Below are 18013 nucleotides of genomic sequence, written 5' to 3'. Positions count from 1 at the left end.
CAGCCAAACTATATCCGTGCAATATCGAAGACTGCACGTTCTCATTTACCTCAGTGTAGCCAGCAAGCGCCCATTAAACATCCGTCTGATGCCCAAATTAACCTTCTTGGCAAACTGAAAGAGGCACAAACTATCATAATCAACCTTTCATTATCACAGCAGCCTCTAGTTAAAGGGTCAGAATAATTGTGCCATCAGAGCCCTGATTGTTTTCAATCAACAGACGACTGGAGTGACAGCTCAGTGATGGAGTAGTTTGATGAAACCGCACCAGGCCTAATCAGAGCAGATGAAAGGAAGGCATGATTGGTGCAAATGAACAGTCGTGCCTCTCTTTTTCATTTACAATCTGAAATTACTCTTAAATTTACAGGGTTTTTTCTCCCTTATGAGTACCTCTGAAAGAATGTTTGACTTATTATGAGTTCTGACAGTGCAGAGTTATAAAACACAGGTAGGGTTTTCAGCTGAGGCTTTAAGTGGGTATTCAGCATAATTTTAACAAATTCACTCTTGAAAAGCACAAAATGACTAAAGACTTCCAATGACCTAACCTTTCAGTGCTGTTTGATTAGCAGAACAATTTATCACTGCTCACATTCTTCATGTTAAGAGAAGATTAAAAAAAATGGGCAAGGATCTCTTGCAAATGTTTTCTCTTAGCCAATATATTTATTGCAGTGTGTTCCTGTTCACACACACAAGGAAAAAAAAAAAAAAAAAAGGAAAAAAAGAACATTGCATTAATAATCTTTTTCTTCTTACAATGAATAAGGGAATACAAGCAAAAGATTGTTTGGAGATGAAAGCAGAGACCAATTATCAGATGCAACAGACAACATCAATATTTAGTTTTCCAGTGGCTTGTTCATTCCCACATTCTAAAGGATGGGCAAGGAATCTATCCCACACTTACCTTACCCAATAGCACAGAATCAATGAAAAAATAATAATAATTAATAAACTATGGGGCTGCTCTGGCAAAATTTGGAAAGAATGGAAGACTCGGGGTTCCTGCATCTCCTCAGCTACAGTTCACTTCCACTCCTGGCCTCACCCATCTCCAGCCACATGCTGTCCCATCCTCCCAGTAGCTCTGTCAGGAAGGCACTGTAAATCAAAAGAACCTCTTTGTACCTCTGCAGGAAGCAACTATTTCAGGTGATGAATTGTAAATCTTTTGTTCTCTGATCAGATGTGACCTAGTCTGTCAGGCATCACAAAATGCATGCCAATGTTCAGGTCAGCATACCAAAACAAAAAAGCAGCTCAGAAGCAGGTTAATGTGAACAGGGAAGAGAAGATTGAGAACAGAGAGAGAAGACTGACTCAAACACCAAAGGCTTCTAAGAAATTTTGGTTCTTGTATCATTTCCTCACAGTACAGAATGGAAATTTTAATTCCATAAAAGCTCAGGGCTGGAAGCAGAACGTTTATCTAAATGGAAAACACACAAATGCCCTAAAACAAAGTCTGCACATTCTTGCAGACACAGAGGATGCTGCTTTCACTTGTTCTTGTTTCACTTCAATTTATTGAAGTCTACTGGCGATGTAACTAAATTCACAGGGCCAGGTTTTCTAGAAAGAAAAGGAGCTACAAATTGATTTTAAATATCAAACTAAGTAATCAGCTGGTATTTTCAAGTTATCTCACATCCCACTTCTGTAGGTTGCTTGCATCTTCCTCTCAGCCAGCTCTGTCCACTGTCAAGGTACAGTCTGCACATAAAGCTGTGGAATGTGGGTGCTTTTTCTATTTTACAGTGAGGGAATTCTTCCCACCCTCAGATAGCATGGAGGCTCCAAAATCAGCCCAAATAAGATGCACTAGCTCCAAATCCTAGGTAAAGGAAGCACGGCAAAAGTTGTCTAGTCTGCAATGGCTTGATGAGTATTTCCCCCTTCAGTCCTTCCACTCAGCTGACAGCTGAGTTTCACCTTTCTTCCCATTCCAAATGTTAAAAGACCAACCTTTTCCAAGTCTAAAGACACTATTGACAATACATACATAGATTTAATGAACTCCTGGGAATGACCCAGAACAATCCTAACATGTTAATGGAGATGGGAAATAAAAGTTTGGGAAGCTGCCACCACTTTCTTAGATGGAGCGAAGGGAAGACTCAGAAGAAAATGTTTCTTCAAGTACTGGTACAATCTATCATCTTAAAGCATATCAGCTATGATGCATCAATCACCAGTTGCCCAATTTCCTCATAGGTCTGCTAGACAAATATATTGTCCTGCACAGTCCTCAACAGGTACAAGAAGGACAAAAAACCTACAAGACTGTCGCAGACTTCTTAGTCAAACAGCTCCATTAGTAGCAATTTTAACAGCTGTATCTCCGTCTCTTTTTTAAAAAATAAATACTTCCAGAAAACAACCTTATGACAAAAGGAGGAATTCTTCATCCCAAAGATGAAGTCTCATGAATGTGAGCTTTCATCCTCCCAAGCACAAGATAATGATACTAGCCTTCCCAGAAGGGCTATTACTTTATGAAAAACATCGTAAGAGAGGAAGTGGTAGGTTCATTTTACAGGAATTTTATAGAAACACATACGAAAAAATGTCATTTTTATAGAAGGTTAGGAATTGAAAACATACTTTTCAAAACTGTATTCACTTCTTCCAAACATTTAATTGCTTGCATTTGTTTTACTATTCCTAATTGTTAATGGAAATGAGACTTGACAGAAGCCTACTTAGAAGACATTGACAAACCTCAATAAAAATATTTCAGCTCTTTAAACTTGTGATGAAATAGTTATGATCAAAAATCAGCTTCGTACTTCTAACTGGACTACATTAATACATAATATTATATATGGTAATGCATCATATTATATTAAGGCAATAAGTTGCTAAAACAGAAAAACTAAACTTTTCATCTGCTCAAGCATGAAGTGAAGTAAGGTAGGGACAGAAGGTAAACTCTCAGCTGTTGTAAATTATCACAGCTCATGGAAGTTTGCCATTTTACACCTTCTGGGGAATCTGAACTTCAAAATTATATAGCACTTTCCTTCCAAGTATCTCAAAGCAATTTATAAGCACTAAAACTCAAGTTTCTCTGTGAGAAGTGTACATTTCAACCACTTTCTAGACATTGGAACTAAGAGAGAGAAAAATTAAGTGATGTGACAGAAGACACCAATGGCACAGTTGACACTTAATCAATATCTTTTGTCCCTTTAACCTGCCCACAACTGAGTCTCTTGTCTCCACCATCAAAATCCTGTGGAGATTTTGTGCTTCATGGCACAAAATGAGGCCTGGTGAGATATGGGTACATGAAACAGAAGACAAACTAGGTCCCTAAGTATCATCTGACAAAAGTATTTAAGAAATTTTGAAGCTGAAAAGCACATCTCCATAATGACTGCAGAACACTGTAATCTTTCTCAACTTTCTTAGAGCAGCAAGGACAAAACTATCTTACACTGCACTTCCACAGAATTGCATTCGTGTGCAATCAAGTCCTCAAACCACAGAGTAGCTTCCGTTATGGTCATTTGGAGCTTCTATACAAAGACGGATCTAAAAACTAGCTTCTTACACCTAGCTCATTCTTCTGCTATGATGGAGGGAACAAGCAAGGCCCAATGCAACCCCAATCAATGACACTCCATACATACAATTGTACGTTTAAAAAAAATATGAGCTAGTGTGGAGCCCCTGTTGCAACAGCCTTCATGGGTACCCCACTGTTGACAACCTGTGTCCTGCAAGAAATATCACAGCTGGAAGTGTACACAAAAAATAAATGAGCTGGGACAGATCACACTGGAAGGGCTCTACTTACTGCTTCAATCAAAGTAACTTTTGTTTTTAACAGGATAATCAGAAAGGAGTATAGTGGGTGACAGTTTAACCAGTGCAAAGCAAAACAATAAAACCCAACCCCAAAACTGGCATCTGGACATAACCTTGCTTCTTCCTTGCACAAAGGTCCAGCCATACGGTGTCTTAGAGAAGAGAAGCCAATCATAAGCATTCCTAAAATACAGTTTAACAGGTTCCTGTGCATCCTAGTAGATCTGCCTCTCTGAACTATATTAAATGGCAAGAAGCTCTGAGGTAACAACTCTTTGCCATCCATTTTCTAACTTATCACAGAATGCTCCAATTTGGCCCCTCCAATACTTGTCATAATAGTAAAAATCACATTGCTAGTTGTATTTATCTAATATGGGTGGGGATTTTGTTGCTGGTTTTTTTTGTTTGTTTTAAAGTTGCAATGAACAGAAAGTTCTCTCTTCGTAAACAGAGCCTTGTAACTAGGACCCTTAACTATGATTTGATTTTAATTTAAGGATAAGGTTTTATTTTGTGATGGCATTAGATTAAATAACAATGGCTTCTCTTTTCTCAAACAGGGTACAGAAAGCATGCATGGGGAGTGGAAGAAAAACACCAACCCCTTCCCACCCTACCCCAACTCAGCAGCCATCATTTCAAAATCTAGAATTGTTCACCTTTATTTTTAGTGGAAAAATTCAGGCTGACATCAAACGCACTGAAACTTTACACAGCCACGCTTAGCATTAAAATAAGTTGCTGGTACATAACTGCAACTGGAAAGGACAATCTTTCACTATACGATGCATGCTGTTTTTATTGCTATTCCTCTTTTTATTTTTTTCCCTTGAAATATACTTTTAAAGTACAGTGGCTCTCTAAGGATACAGGAATCTACAAGCTTTCATCAGTAAAAATTGTTAGAGAATGAAATAGGTACAAAATAGATAAAATTCTATAAAATATGCAGTACAGCTCTGTGAAAATTAGTCTAAATGGTTCTTGAATGTCAAAAGATTCCTATTCCTTCCTTCCCTATTGTTAGGGTATAATTTTCTATGAGTTTAATAGGCAAATCCAACAAATCACATAAAAATGTATCATTTTCTATAATAATCTTGGCAACAGCTATATAGGATTTATATGTCATTAATATCTTAGGTCACACAAAAATGCACATCAAAGTAAATACTCTTCTTAGTCCATTTATATATATAGGTATGCTTTCAACATGCCATGTTACTACAAAATCACTGAGGTCAATTTTTCCAAATGAAATCACCAGGTATTTTGTTTTAACAGTGATATCACCAGCATCTTCACTGCAAGAATAAATTTAGTTCTGTTTTGTTCTTCTTTACTATTTTAATGAACTAAGCCCTCTGACAACTACACCATCAGTTTACCTTCACCTGGGTCTCATAGCCAAGTGCCGTCTGAGTTCCCCCGCTTCCTCCTATCCACTTCACTCATGCAATCCTCAAACATCAGCCACTGAAGTTCATGTTACAAATGTGCAAACTTGATTCTTCAACTCTGAAACACTGCTGAAACTTGGACGGGACCACTAATATTAACTGTGGGAACATTTAAGCCTTTTCCTGTCAGGAGACAATTTACTTCCGCTTTCTTCAAATTCCACTAAGAATTTGATTTAGCACAACAACAATAAATAAATGTCTATTTTGGTATTTATTTCAGCTAATTTTCCACTTAGGAATTTGTTCCCCCGTGTGTTTTTTTGTTTGTTTGTTTGGTTTGGTTTGGTTTTTAATACAAAAATAAAAAGCAAGTGCACTAGCAGAAGCTCACTCTGAGAACAGAATAATTTCCCTTTCAATCAAATAACAAATTCTTAACAATAGCAATGTAAGTTATTCTGATTTAGATTCATAGAATGGTTTGGGTTGGAAAAGACCTTAAAGCCCATCCAGTTCCAACCCCCAGCCATGGGCAGGGACACCTCCCACCAGGCCAGATTGCCCAAAGCCCCATCCAGCCTGGCCTTGAGCATCTCCAGGGATGGGGCATCCACAGCTTCTCGGGGTAACCTGTGCCAGTGTCTCACCACTGAGACACTGAGTGAAGGATTTCTTCCTCATATCTAACCTAAATCTATCCTCTTTTAGCTTAAAAGCCATTTCTTCTTGTCCTATCACTACATTCCCTGATAAAGAGTTCCTCCCCAACTTTCCTGTAGGCTCCCTTTATGTACAAGAAGTTTAGTCTTTAATTTAGTCTTTAATCCCCACATGATGGGCTTCAGATTACTGCTGGATTCATTATTTTTAAGTGATGAGTTTTTTCAAAATCAACTAATTGTCCTAAGAATATAGTTTATTTTTTTATGTGACTTAAATACTTGAATGTATTTGCAAACAAAGCTTTAAGATCCTGAATGTATTCCCATGAATTGGGAATGTCAGAGTTTACTTCCTGCAAGATTAAAACAAACATTAATTTATTATTAAAAATCAAATTTTATCTGAAACAAAATGAAACAATTGCAACCACTGAAAGGTGAACCTCATAAAATGTATATGGTTTTAGCCAACCTGGAGCTTAATTTTCTTTCTCTATCTTCTTTGGTTTCAAGGTACAAATAGAGGCAATGTTTCTACCAGCTCTCAAAGGAAAACTGAATGAAATGCAGAGCTGGGGATTCTCAAAAGAGCTTCTCATTTTCTATCATTTTCAACAAGCTTAAACCCATCAGAAACAGTATTAAACAGCTTTACTAGGATTTTGAAAGGGAAGAGATTACTGACATTCATATCTGAAGCTAAGATGTTAACTAAGATAGTAGCACTGGACTGTCTCATTTGATCATTTGTATCTGTGAGTTTTAGACTATTTATGCTGTTCTTCACCTTAAAAATGAAAGTAATGGGTATTTCCATCCATGTCTGGCTTTCACAACGCTATGAGCTATGCAACTTTCCACCGTGTAACCATGTATCTGTGTATTATACAGTTTTACAATTATACCTCAGTTAATCTCTAACAGGCCAATGTCACAAAGAGCAGAGCAGTCAACACAAAAGCCACCATAACAGACTAATTCAAATGCAGAATGCAATATCACAGAAGCTGTCTTGCTGTGTGCACACCTTGGTGTCCTCTTTTTGGCTTTCTAAATCAAAACACACATCCATTGATTAGCTGAAGAAGTGACCTAAATTCAAGAGCTGTGGGCACAGCAGCCCTCCTAAATACTGGTGTGATGCTCTATGCTTTTCTGAAGTTAATCTGGGATAAATAAGGTGAGACAATGTTACTGTAGGACACTGAGGCAAAAGTAATGCCCTCCAGTAATTCCTCTATTGCTCACAGCAGTGGCAGCAAAATAATCAAGTTTTCTGATAGGAACTGACATGCAACAAAAAGAAAAACTAGGAGAACACATAGTTGCTCCTAATATAACCTTATTTTTAATACAGAAAATTCCATTCAAAACTGCCATTGTTGATGGAGAGGAGAGGAGAGGAGAGGAGAGGAGAGGAGAGGAGAGGAGAGGAGAGGAGAGGAGAGGAGAGGAGAGGAGAGGAGAGGAGAGGAGAGGAGAGGAGAGGAGAGGAGAGGAGAGGAGAGGAGAGGAGAGGAGAGGAGAGGAGAGGAGAGGAGAGGAGAGGAGAGGAGAGGAGAGGAGAGGAGAGGAGAGGAGAGGAGAGGAGAGGAGAGGAGAGGAGAGGAGAGGAGAGGAGAGGAGAGGAGAGGAGAGGAGAGGAGAGGAGAGGAGAGGAGAGGAGAGGAGAGGAGAGGAGAGGAGAGGAGAGGAGAGGAGAGGAGAGGAGAGGAGAGGAGAGGAGAGGAGAGGAGAGGAGAGGAGAGGAGAGGAGAGGAGAGGAGAGGAGAGGAGAGGAGAGGAGAGGAGAGGAGAGGAGAGGAGAGGAGAGGAGAGGAGAGGAGAGGAGAGGAGAGGAGAGGAGAGGAGAGGAGAGGAGAGGAGAGGAGAGGAGAGGAGAGGAGAGGAGAGGAGAGGAGAGGAGAGGAGAGGAGAGGAGAGGAGAGGAGAGGAGAGGAGAGGAGAGGAGAGGAGAGGAGAGGAGAGGAGAGGAGAGGAGAGGAGAGGAGAGGAGAGGGAATTAGATTAGCCAATATTCAAGAAATAACATGCAGAAACTTTGAAAAGTTCAGACCAAAGGAATACATGAAGTTCACAAAACTTTACGTGAAATACCAGATTATGAGAATGCTAGATTTAAGCTAAAGAAGACAAGGGGGGGGAAGGTGTTTCATAAAATAAGGGGAGAGCACAAACAGAGGCAGTGCTCATTTTCACCATAAACCAAAATGCCAATACTATTATTAATGATGCAAAAACTATCATGAAAAACATGTGTGACCTGAGCACACCAGCAGAGCACAGCATGAAATTCAGCTGCCAACATCCACTGCCTCAATCCACTGCAGCAGGTACATATCCTGCCCATTCTCCAGCTCCAGAAGGCACAGATCACCTTGAAGATCCTGTGCTGCAACTGCCAGCACACATCAGGGATATCCTACCAAAAATGCTGCACATACCTATGTCGACAAAAATGAATCCCACCCAAGTAGTCTGGAGGGATGCAAGGAGTATTATCATTACAGTCAGTTCAGGAGAGGTACGTCTTATTTTGATGAAAATGAAACCTACATCCTATCACAGGTTCTGCTTTCACACTATTTTTCTTTTACATTTTATTAACAAAATCTTGCTTGCAGCTAGTCATGGTACACAGCACGACCATCACAGATCCAGCACAGTGGACATTGTGATTCACGAGAGGCTCTTTGGCACTTTTATGTAGACTGCTCATGAAAAGTGAATTAAAAAGGGGTTGAAAACACAGTAAAATATGCACAAGAAATATGCTAATTTTCCCATGTAGCTTTACCAATTCACCTTGGCCTTGATATGCATCAAACTCCTTTTTTCTCTCCGCTTCTCACGATGAGAGGCTGACAGCCACATTTTAGTGTGGTGGTTTTCTACTTAGGCTAAATACTCACCAGGGACAAGCATTAGACCACCAGACATGATTTTAGTTATTGCCCAAGAGAGCACTTAAGCTTATTTCTTGAACAGCGAAAGGCTAATGCACTGTTTAAACACAACCTTGATTACTGAAATGCTCTCCTTCACTTGCTATTTCGTATCACTTGTTTTGCAGTAAAACTTAAGTCCCCATTTACCAAGGCACTTAGTCCACGTTTTGTCACAACATACATGTACCATCAAGAAACACAAATTTTGCTCTCTCCATATTAAAAATTGCTCAACAGAATCAAATGATTGACAGTGCAAAAAAGCCCTGAAGTACTGCACTGATGGAATGGCAAGTTTGTGCTGGAACATGGCAACCCACTTCTAGACACTGCTGTTCTGCGTAGGAAACTGTGGGCACTGCTGGAGATGGATGGAAGATGTCAGAGGGCCTGTCTTTGGCAGGGAACTGTTCCATCATAACAGCCTGCTGTAATGTGTGCACAGCAAAATTTCTAGCAGCACTGAACCCTCGTGGATTTTTGCAGGAGAATATACCTGGCCCTCCACAAGTCATACCACAAGATTCAAAACGGAGCTGAAGTGCAAGAAAAGGCAGTTAAAAATTGGGCACTTTACCCTTCTGAAGAAGAGGATAAATAGGTGTGTAGTGAAAAAAAAAATGGATTTGTACATTTCTATAAAACAGGCATTTAACAACTCTTATTCATCTATGACACTGTAGTCTTCCTGTCTTTTATTTTTCTACTTATTCAAGCAATAGTGCTTCTTTAATATGGAAATCAAAGATTGCTTTTGCACTTCCCATTCATAGTAACAAAAGGAGTAACTAGTACTACACTTTCCCATGTGGATCATCAACTTCATGAACACAAGTTTACAAGTTGCACACAAGTTAACAGGCCTGGAATGCCTTGGGAGCCTACCCCTGGAAAAGACCCAGCACAGCGGGGTCATACTTTCTAGCTGAATAAACTACTTGTGGAGTTTTTTCTGCCCACCCCAAACTTCCTTATTCTAACATCGGAAGCATTGAAGAACACTAAAATTGATCTATTTTTAAAGTTAGCTGTTTAAAAATATATCTCTTTCAACTTAGTTAACCAACAGCAGGGGAAGAAGAACCTAATTTATACTTATCTCATGTTAAGACTCTTTGCTTAGAGATCAAGAGATCACCTTGGATCAAGTGCAGTGTTTAATAAAGTGTCATCTGACCATTCACAGAATGGCTGAGGTTGGAAGGGACCCCTGGAGATCATCTAATCCAACCCCCTGCCAATATCCTGCTGGGAGACTGAATGATCCAGTAGATATTCCTAACTATTAGCTTGATCTTTAAAATATGAGCACACAGGCCTCATGACACTGAAGTTTTTAATCACGAATGTGATAAGACATAACTATATTACAACTAAGTCTAACGTGAGTTCATTATTACTTAATCCCTGGGCTTGCTTTCTACTCGCTTGGCTCCTGCAAGAAGCCCTTTCTTGCTAGATTCCTCTGAGAACAAGTTCTGTTGTACAAGGTTGGTTACCTTGCCAATTATCAAGGGAAAGAACTCATCTGCTTCTTTAAAGTAGAGCCAATGAGCCTTTTTAACAATGGCCAATTATGAAAAGATTCACTTTTCACTTCATGATAAACTAGATATTTATGTCATCATCATGACCATTTCCTGTGAAAAAAGCATGCACAGATCATGATGAGGAAAAAAAGTACTGAAGAATTTGCTTTTTTCCCCCAGTTTCTTCAAGATTTTCCCATTTTTCTTCCTTTATTTTTAATACTTTTTTTCCATGTCATTGCTTTAAGTTTACTCACACCTAAGTAAGCTGACAAATCACAAACAATATCTCATAATCTGACACACTAGTAAAATGCAAAAATCAACATGAAAACAAGCTCTCTGTCACCTAATAATAATAGTTACTGGCTTAGCCTAGTTAAAAAAAAAAAAATCAAAATCATTAGATTGAAGCTAACATGTTTCTCCAATTTTCCATCCTACAGAGGGTTTCTGGTGGTTGTCTTTCTGATTATTTGTTTTAAGAAATATGTAATTATATTCATTGTCTATTTTCTCCACTAAGATACCTGCACCAGGCCAAAGAGTTTCGTAAGACTTTAAGAGGTAGAAAGAGGAATGAACAAAGAAGTTTGTCTACTTTAACCTGGTTTGGAAGTCACCTTTTTCCTCCTGACAGAATATACTGTAATTACTACATTATGTTACACTAATCCACATCCTAATAAATTGTCATTAATGTTAGTGTTTAATTTTCTCAAGCCTGGTTTGTTCAAGGTTGTATTTTACAATATTCACTAGAATTGTGCAATTCATAATTGATAGTCTAACAAAAATCCAAAATGTGATGGAGATGAGGTGCAGTCCCTTCAGTTTAAATAACATTCAAGCATCATCACTTTGTGTACTTTGACACATTAAAATAACTACCTTAATCTTTATGTGCATTAGGATTGAATTGCCCAGTGGACATAGGGAATTTAAACTACCGAAAATAAGTGAGCTCTGCAGACAATGACATCCTGTCCAAGGGTTCATTGAGGGAAGCTTTAATTTGTGCTTAGGGCTTCATGGGAGCCCTACCAGTAGAGGTGCCTTGGGGACATCGTGAACTCATATTGCCATAACATGCATGCATGTGTGTGTGCGGGAGGCCACACTAGTCACAGGTAAGACAGACAAATGAAATGGTAGCATCCCCCATCAGCTTTTCTATTATCTGCCCCACTTTGTGCCAATTTCCTCTAGCTTCCCCAACACCTCTTGCTTTGCTGTTCTTCCTTAAGACATGGGATGGGGATTTGTCAAAGTCAATGAGCACTTTATTACAGTGAGAGTGCTCAGTAATGAACAATTCAGCAATTTAATGAGATTCTGTAGATCTGTCTCCAACCTGTCCATCAAGTTTCACTTCTATAAAGCACCCTGACACTAATCCTCTGGCATACCCAATCTTCACCCTGGGCTGAATATTAGATTCTTCCATGGTATATTGCATTACCACTATAACCTTAGCAAAAATGATGAACTTAACTACACTTGAGGCAATATAGCCAGTCTGATTTGATTTTCCTCTATTGGGTTGACTATGAGGGAATTACTTATTTACTAAGATAAAGCAAAAACAGTTTCTTATTGCCTTCTGAATGCCTAAATTGGTAAATATTTATGTATGTCTTTTAATTCATCCTGGGGACCTGGAATATTTATAAAATATATATTTATTCCTGGTTGTACAAACTGAATTAAAAGACACACACACATTTTGCCTGCAGCAGAAAACCAGTTTAAAAAATTCTTCGTAACAGCATTAGTAACCTTTGGAGAGGCAATTATGATAACACTTAAATGGACAGTGTGGAGTTTGTTGTCACTCAAAAAGCAGCATATTACCTATAAGTATCTCTCCCCAGTATGACCCTGCAACAGAAACATAGGCTTTATCAGATTTGCCTCATGAAGCTAATTAACCGGAGTGCACACAATTAAGAATATTATTTCTGAGTTCTTTCTACGGGACAGGACAATGGCACAGGATTTAAAAAATCACTTTCCAAACTTTATTCCAGTAGCCTGCATGGCACACAGGATCCTGTGTATACTTTTTCATTAGTGAGCTGGCATTAAATAATATCTACATGGCTATCTGTAGGAATTTTTCTAGCAAAAGTATCTCCAAGTACATAGGTAGTGAACCTGCAGTGAACCTGTAGAAAAACAACGATAAAAGCAAATTGGCCAATCAGCCATGCCCCATATATGAACTTGTACATCAAAAACTTTTCTGATAAACAGAATATGGGCTAGGACTCCAGAGTATCCTGCCTAAAAACAAAACAAAATGAAACAAAAACCTATCACAGGTAGTGTGCTGCAGGTTCTCTTGTAAAGACACCCCCTAGAGAGCAGAGCAAGAAAGAGCCTAGCTTTATATTACTATCTGCAGAAAATACCTTTGTAAAATACTTCATAATCTAGCCTCAAAGTTTGGGGAAATGGTGTATCAGTTATCAGACTGAAGGGTTAAGTTGCACTTGCATACTATCTTTGTGGTTTGAACAGCTTAACTAGGCATTTTTATTTTTAAGAACACTTTGTTCCTGCATGACATTATTCATCCACAGAAAATGAAGTGCCCTACAAATGAATACACGTTTTACCTTTTGAGAAAACGATGGCATATAAATGAAATAATTTGCTTTAAAAATCTGAAAGATAAGTAGATAAGTAACAGAGATTGAAATAAATATATGAAACACTCATCTGACTCTCTGTCTTCTCTGCTGGGCCAGGATAACCCACTTCCTAAAAGAAAGCACAGGTGTCTTTCAAAAAAATTGCATTCTACCTTGAAATACCCTGAAATACTTTCCTTCTGTAAAACGACAGTGAAAAGGAAACCAAAAAAAGTGTTTGGGTAACAAACGTTACAGAGATTTACTTCCACTATATCACGAGCTGCAATTTTTGCAGACATATGATGGGAATGTTTCCAAGGACAGATTTTGTTTTAGTTTTTGTGTTTCTCTTTACAGACTAGACGTTTTTTCGTAATAGGTGTTTTTTCCTCCCACACTAGAGGTTACAACGTAATTCTTGTATCTTGCTAATATTCTATGGCAAGCAATTTGGTGCTTTTCCGGATCCAACTTTTTTTTTTTTTTTTTTAAAGGAAATATTTGCCACAAACCTACTGAAGCCTCCACTCATCTCTGAGCAGAGCAGTCTGTTTGATGATCCTCTAGTTTGATTCAGGCAAAATCCGTTGCGGTGGCCTAAAAAATTTCAAGGACTAATGAAGTTTCTCTGAAGTGAATGGGACAGACTGCAGAAGCAGGTTTGTCATCAGATTTGTGGCACTAGCCACATCAGAGATGACAACAGAGTCACATGCATTGGCCATCTCTTCCCACTAGCAAAGTTTTGATCTGGAAGAAAATCTCTGGCCACATTCAAATAAAACAAGTTAACCAATAAAACACATTTCTCTTTAGAACAAACTAACTGCATTAACACAATACGACTTTTTAAATTTCATTTAGAAATTTCCCTCGGTTGTTACTCACAGCTTTTCTGCAAGCACTTAATTCTCCCTCAAGATTGCTCCAGGGATCCAAAGTAACAGAGCATTATTATGGCTTAGAGAGTATCACACATTCTGCTTGTTCACCAGTCTCCTTACCTGCCAGATTTGTTCTTCACTGAGTGAAGTGAGTCTATCACTTTTAAAAACCTCTCGAAGGAGACAGTATGGGAGTGCCAGGACTTCTTCAGGATGATTCTTCAATAGCTCGGAGAGATGTTTTACTAAGAAGTCAACCACTGCATTCTCCAACAAAGTGAGGTTGAAGAGGTCCGCAAGCTTATACAGGTCCAAGTAATTAAAACTATTTAATTCCTAAATGGGTGAAGCAAACAAAAAATATCTCAGAAAAAAAAAAAAAAAGGAACAAAAAAACACAGGTCTCAGATAATGAAGAAGGTTGTTCTTTTGGAAGCTGAGGAGAAGGAAGGTAATACAGTTTGAAATTAATTAACACAGATTCATTCAGAATGTATGTGCAAATGTTAACAGTGCATATGCAAATATATATGATACTACGCATTTATTTTGGAACTGCTACAGTTACATATGCATACAGCATCTATAAGAAATATGCCTTAGTACATAAAATAATAAACCAGCAGGATTTACACTGTATGACGAGAGCTCGCAGGAGTTAACAAGTGGATTAAAAAATGCATTTGTTAACTACAATAGTTTGTTACAAAACAATTGTTTCTTGTTATTTACTGTTCTGATCGAACTAGAGCACCTGTGCAGTACGATTTTTAGTTCCAAGAAACCTCACAAAATACAAGACTGTGAGCTACATTTTATTCTGTGTGCATTTATCTTCAACGAACAAATAGACCTTTCTTTTTCCACCCACTGACAGCAACATATAGGGGATGTTGGCCTCAAATTCTTTTTCCCCCTCCTTCTAGCAGCTGAAAGCCTGCAGAGACAAAAGCTGCAGTAACTCAGGGAAAGAAGTTTTTGCATTCTGATAACAGGTAATGTATATTTACAGGTTAATGTTTTTGTCTTGGCCCCCCTTGGAAATTAGTGTCTGGACAGCTAACTATTGCTACTCTAAACCACAGGCTCCTCATAACTCATCCACATTAGAGAAAAGCACCCAGGACGTTTGGGAAGGGAGCCCATGTATCCGTTCTTTCTGTTCTCGCTGTATGCTCACACATCTCTTCCTCTCCCCTCCGCAATCCCGGTTTTCATCTTCCAATTTACCGCATTGCTCCCTCTCAGCAGCCTTCTCCTTGACCAGCTCCAGGTGTGAAAGTGACAAGAACTGTTGTCAGTTTCGCTCCGTGGTTCGTTAACACAGGGACTAGAGCAGGGAAGAGAAACAGACTGAATTAAGTCAATTTCACTTTCGCTGCTCTGCTGGATGGGATGGCAGAACCAAATGAAACTGACAAGAAATCTTGTAAATGTCAAATGAGCTGCACGGCTGGCAGATAGAGCAGAGCAACAGGGAAGATGGGAAAGTGCGAAGAGGGTTTTTTTGGAAGGTTTTATGGGCTACATCTCGAACGTGTGAATTGGGTGGCTGTCCCAATGACTGTGGAGCTGTTTATGCATATGCAATGGAGAGTGGAGAAAGAATTTTTTTCACCTGCTTAGAGAAGTCAGTACTGGAGGAAACTGAATCAAATTCCATCGCAGGCTCCTATTTGCTGCATTATCTCCCAACCTGAACGGTCCACCTCCACTAGCACTGTCGTAGATTAAAGGCAAATCCTATTCATTACCTACTTAAACTGCGACATAGGAGCTTCATGTTGTTTTCTTGGAAGAACAAAGAAAAGTTTTTTATGTTGTCAGAATAACCACTAACAGCCATCATCCCCAATGCCACAGAAATTCTGAACAGTTCTATGATGTCACCTCCTCTTCACATTAACATAGAGGAGGTAAGGATAAATCCTCCCCAGTTTCAGACAGACAGAAAGAAAGGAATGAATTTTACACGAGAAGTATCCAGCCTGTGCACTTGCTCCGTGACTCAGTATCTGCAGATCACAAACAGCTCCTCACAACACCACATCGAGGATAGCCACACAATGGTGGTACCAACGTAAGGCAGTAGGCAGTACAATCAAAGTGAATCACAGAATCATTAAGGTTGGAAAAGACCACCAAGATCATCTGGTCCAACCATCCCCCTACCACCACTATCACCCACTAAACCATGTCCCTAAGCACCACGTCCAACATTTCTTTGAACACCCCCAGGGACGGTGACTCCACCACCTCCCTGGGCAACCTGTTCCTATGTTTGACTGCTCCTTCTGAGAAGAAATGTCTCCTAATTTCCAACCTGAACCTCCCCTGGCACAACTTGAGGCCACTACCTCTTGTCCTAAAACCTCACAGAATTTAACAAGCAACAACCATTGGAAGACTATTTTTTCAAAAAACTTCTTGATTAAATGAATGCGAAACATCCCACAAGAAATTTACAATAACTCAGTGTATATTTATCGAGCTCTTTTGTAGTAAACAGCTGTATTTGGAAAGGACAAAATAAACAAATAAACAATGAAGCATTGGGAGCAGCATTCCAATTAAAATACAAGCCCAACCAAACTCCATTAAGGGTCAATGGAGGTGACCTATGGTGGTCTTCAGAAGAGGACTGGAGATAATACAGAAAAATCTTTCTTCCTTAGAGAGTAATGTGACACACAAATGCAAATTTTCCTTGAAAAATTTTCACATTTTCAAATCTGAAAGATACCAGTACACCTATATTTTTTTTTAATTGGGTATTTCTGATGATCCCTCAGGCTCCCCTACCCCTTAAATCAACACCAATTGAAGTTTTTGATGAAAGCTGTCATATAGTTGGAGAGGCTGAAGATACCTATGGATAAATAAATAAACTCTCATCAGCTGTTTGTTTACAATATTATTTATTTATTTCTATTTTTAAGTGTTCATTTACTCCAGATGTTTATTTATTTATTATATGTCTGCTTATTTATTTATCATGGGGTTTACTTATTTTTATTGGTAGGCTTCAGCAGTCTTTTGATGCTTTGTCTAACACAATGTGTTAATGAGCTGCTGGACACGTGGTTTATTGCTTGATGAATACTGCAAGTATATTTTGTTAAAACTGGTCTTGGCCTATAATCAGAAACACTTATTTCTGGTTTTGCAAGGTTAGAATTGATCTACAGGTTTGTATTTCACAGCAAAAGTAGTAAGCAGTGCATTAGCTTTTACAAATGAAAATTACCAAACTGTCATACCAATATTCCAACCAAAATGACACAGTACTATACATTACTGCCTCTGTGATGATACAAGAGGGCCAAAATGTCACACTAAGATTGCAAGATGTATACTACAGATCAGATAACCTAGCTCTCAATAGCTGGTAAGACTTTCAAAAACATCAGAATAAACGCAGTATGTAAGTTGCAAAAAAAATACAGCTTATCTCCCAGCTTAAAAAAAAAAAAAAAAAAAAAAAAAAAAAAAGTATTAAAAAGTATCAAAGTAATCACTATCAATTCAGCCTGATTGGTTTCCTATGAAACCAAGATTTTGAAACCAATAGATTTGTAAAAGTTAAACTCTTAATTGAATTTAAAAATTGTTAGATAAGTGAAAAAATAAATAGGATACTAAATTGGAAATTTATTTCTTGTCATGAGTTCTAGTAGTCTCTGGTTTCCATACATTTTATTATAGTGTGTTAAAGGAGCAGCTACAAAATTTTAAAGTTGTGCACATCTTTCTTCTGGAACTGTATCATTGCATAAGGTCTTTAAAAAAACCTACAAAACAGTCGTATGTAAATTACTGTAACTTTTAATCTCGTTTATAAAAACTTTAAAATATATGCCATCTATATTTTTTTTTACATGAAGGATGAAATAGGAACACAAGCAGAACTGTCACAGAGAATCAGGGAAAGATAGTGATCCTTCTTTCTTCTGATATAATGCATGTTACACTGAAATATGCAAACTGAACAAATGTGTCTAAGATCATATATACAGATCTTCAAGTAACAGATTCTAAAATCTCAGAGTGTAGTCAAATCAATTTAATAAATTGGTCAAATTATCAGTGTCTACTTCTAAAATGAGAAACTGTCTTTGATCCT

The 18013-nt window shown here is 38.3% G+C and overlaps 1 protein-coding gene across 7 annotated transcripts in view; it reads right to left on the bottom strand.

The window, feature by feature from the left end:
• Positions 1–18013, bottom strand: part of KLHL32 (kelch like family member 32) — a 123489-nt gene that overhangs the window by 23815 nt on the left and 81661 nt on the right. For 6 of the 7 annotated variants that reach the window (XR_004253128.1, XM_032185369.1, XM_032185371.1 and 3 more), the window contains one exon: positions 14011–14226. Coding sequence is in view for 5 of the 7 variants with exons in the window: in XM_032185369.1 (XP_032041260.1) it covers positions 14011–14226 (216 nt within the window). In the remaining 2 variants the exon portion in view is untranslated. Of the gene's footprint in view, positions 1–14010; positions 14227–15120; positions 15184–18013 lie in introns of those variants that run through there. The other variant, XM_032185373.1, reaches the window with a different exon arrangement.

Source organism: Aythya fuligula, chromosome 3 (genome assembly GCF_009819795.1).
Source record: "Aythya fuligula isolate bAytFul2 chromosome 3, bAytFul2.pri, whole genome shotgun sequence".
NCBI lineage: Eukaryota > Metazoa > Chordata > Aves > Anseriformes > Anatidae > Aythya > Aythya fuligula.
The sequence above is the reverse complement of the archived record's forward strand: the minus strand, read 5'-3'. Positions and strand labels throughout refer to the sequence as shown.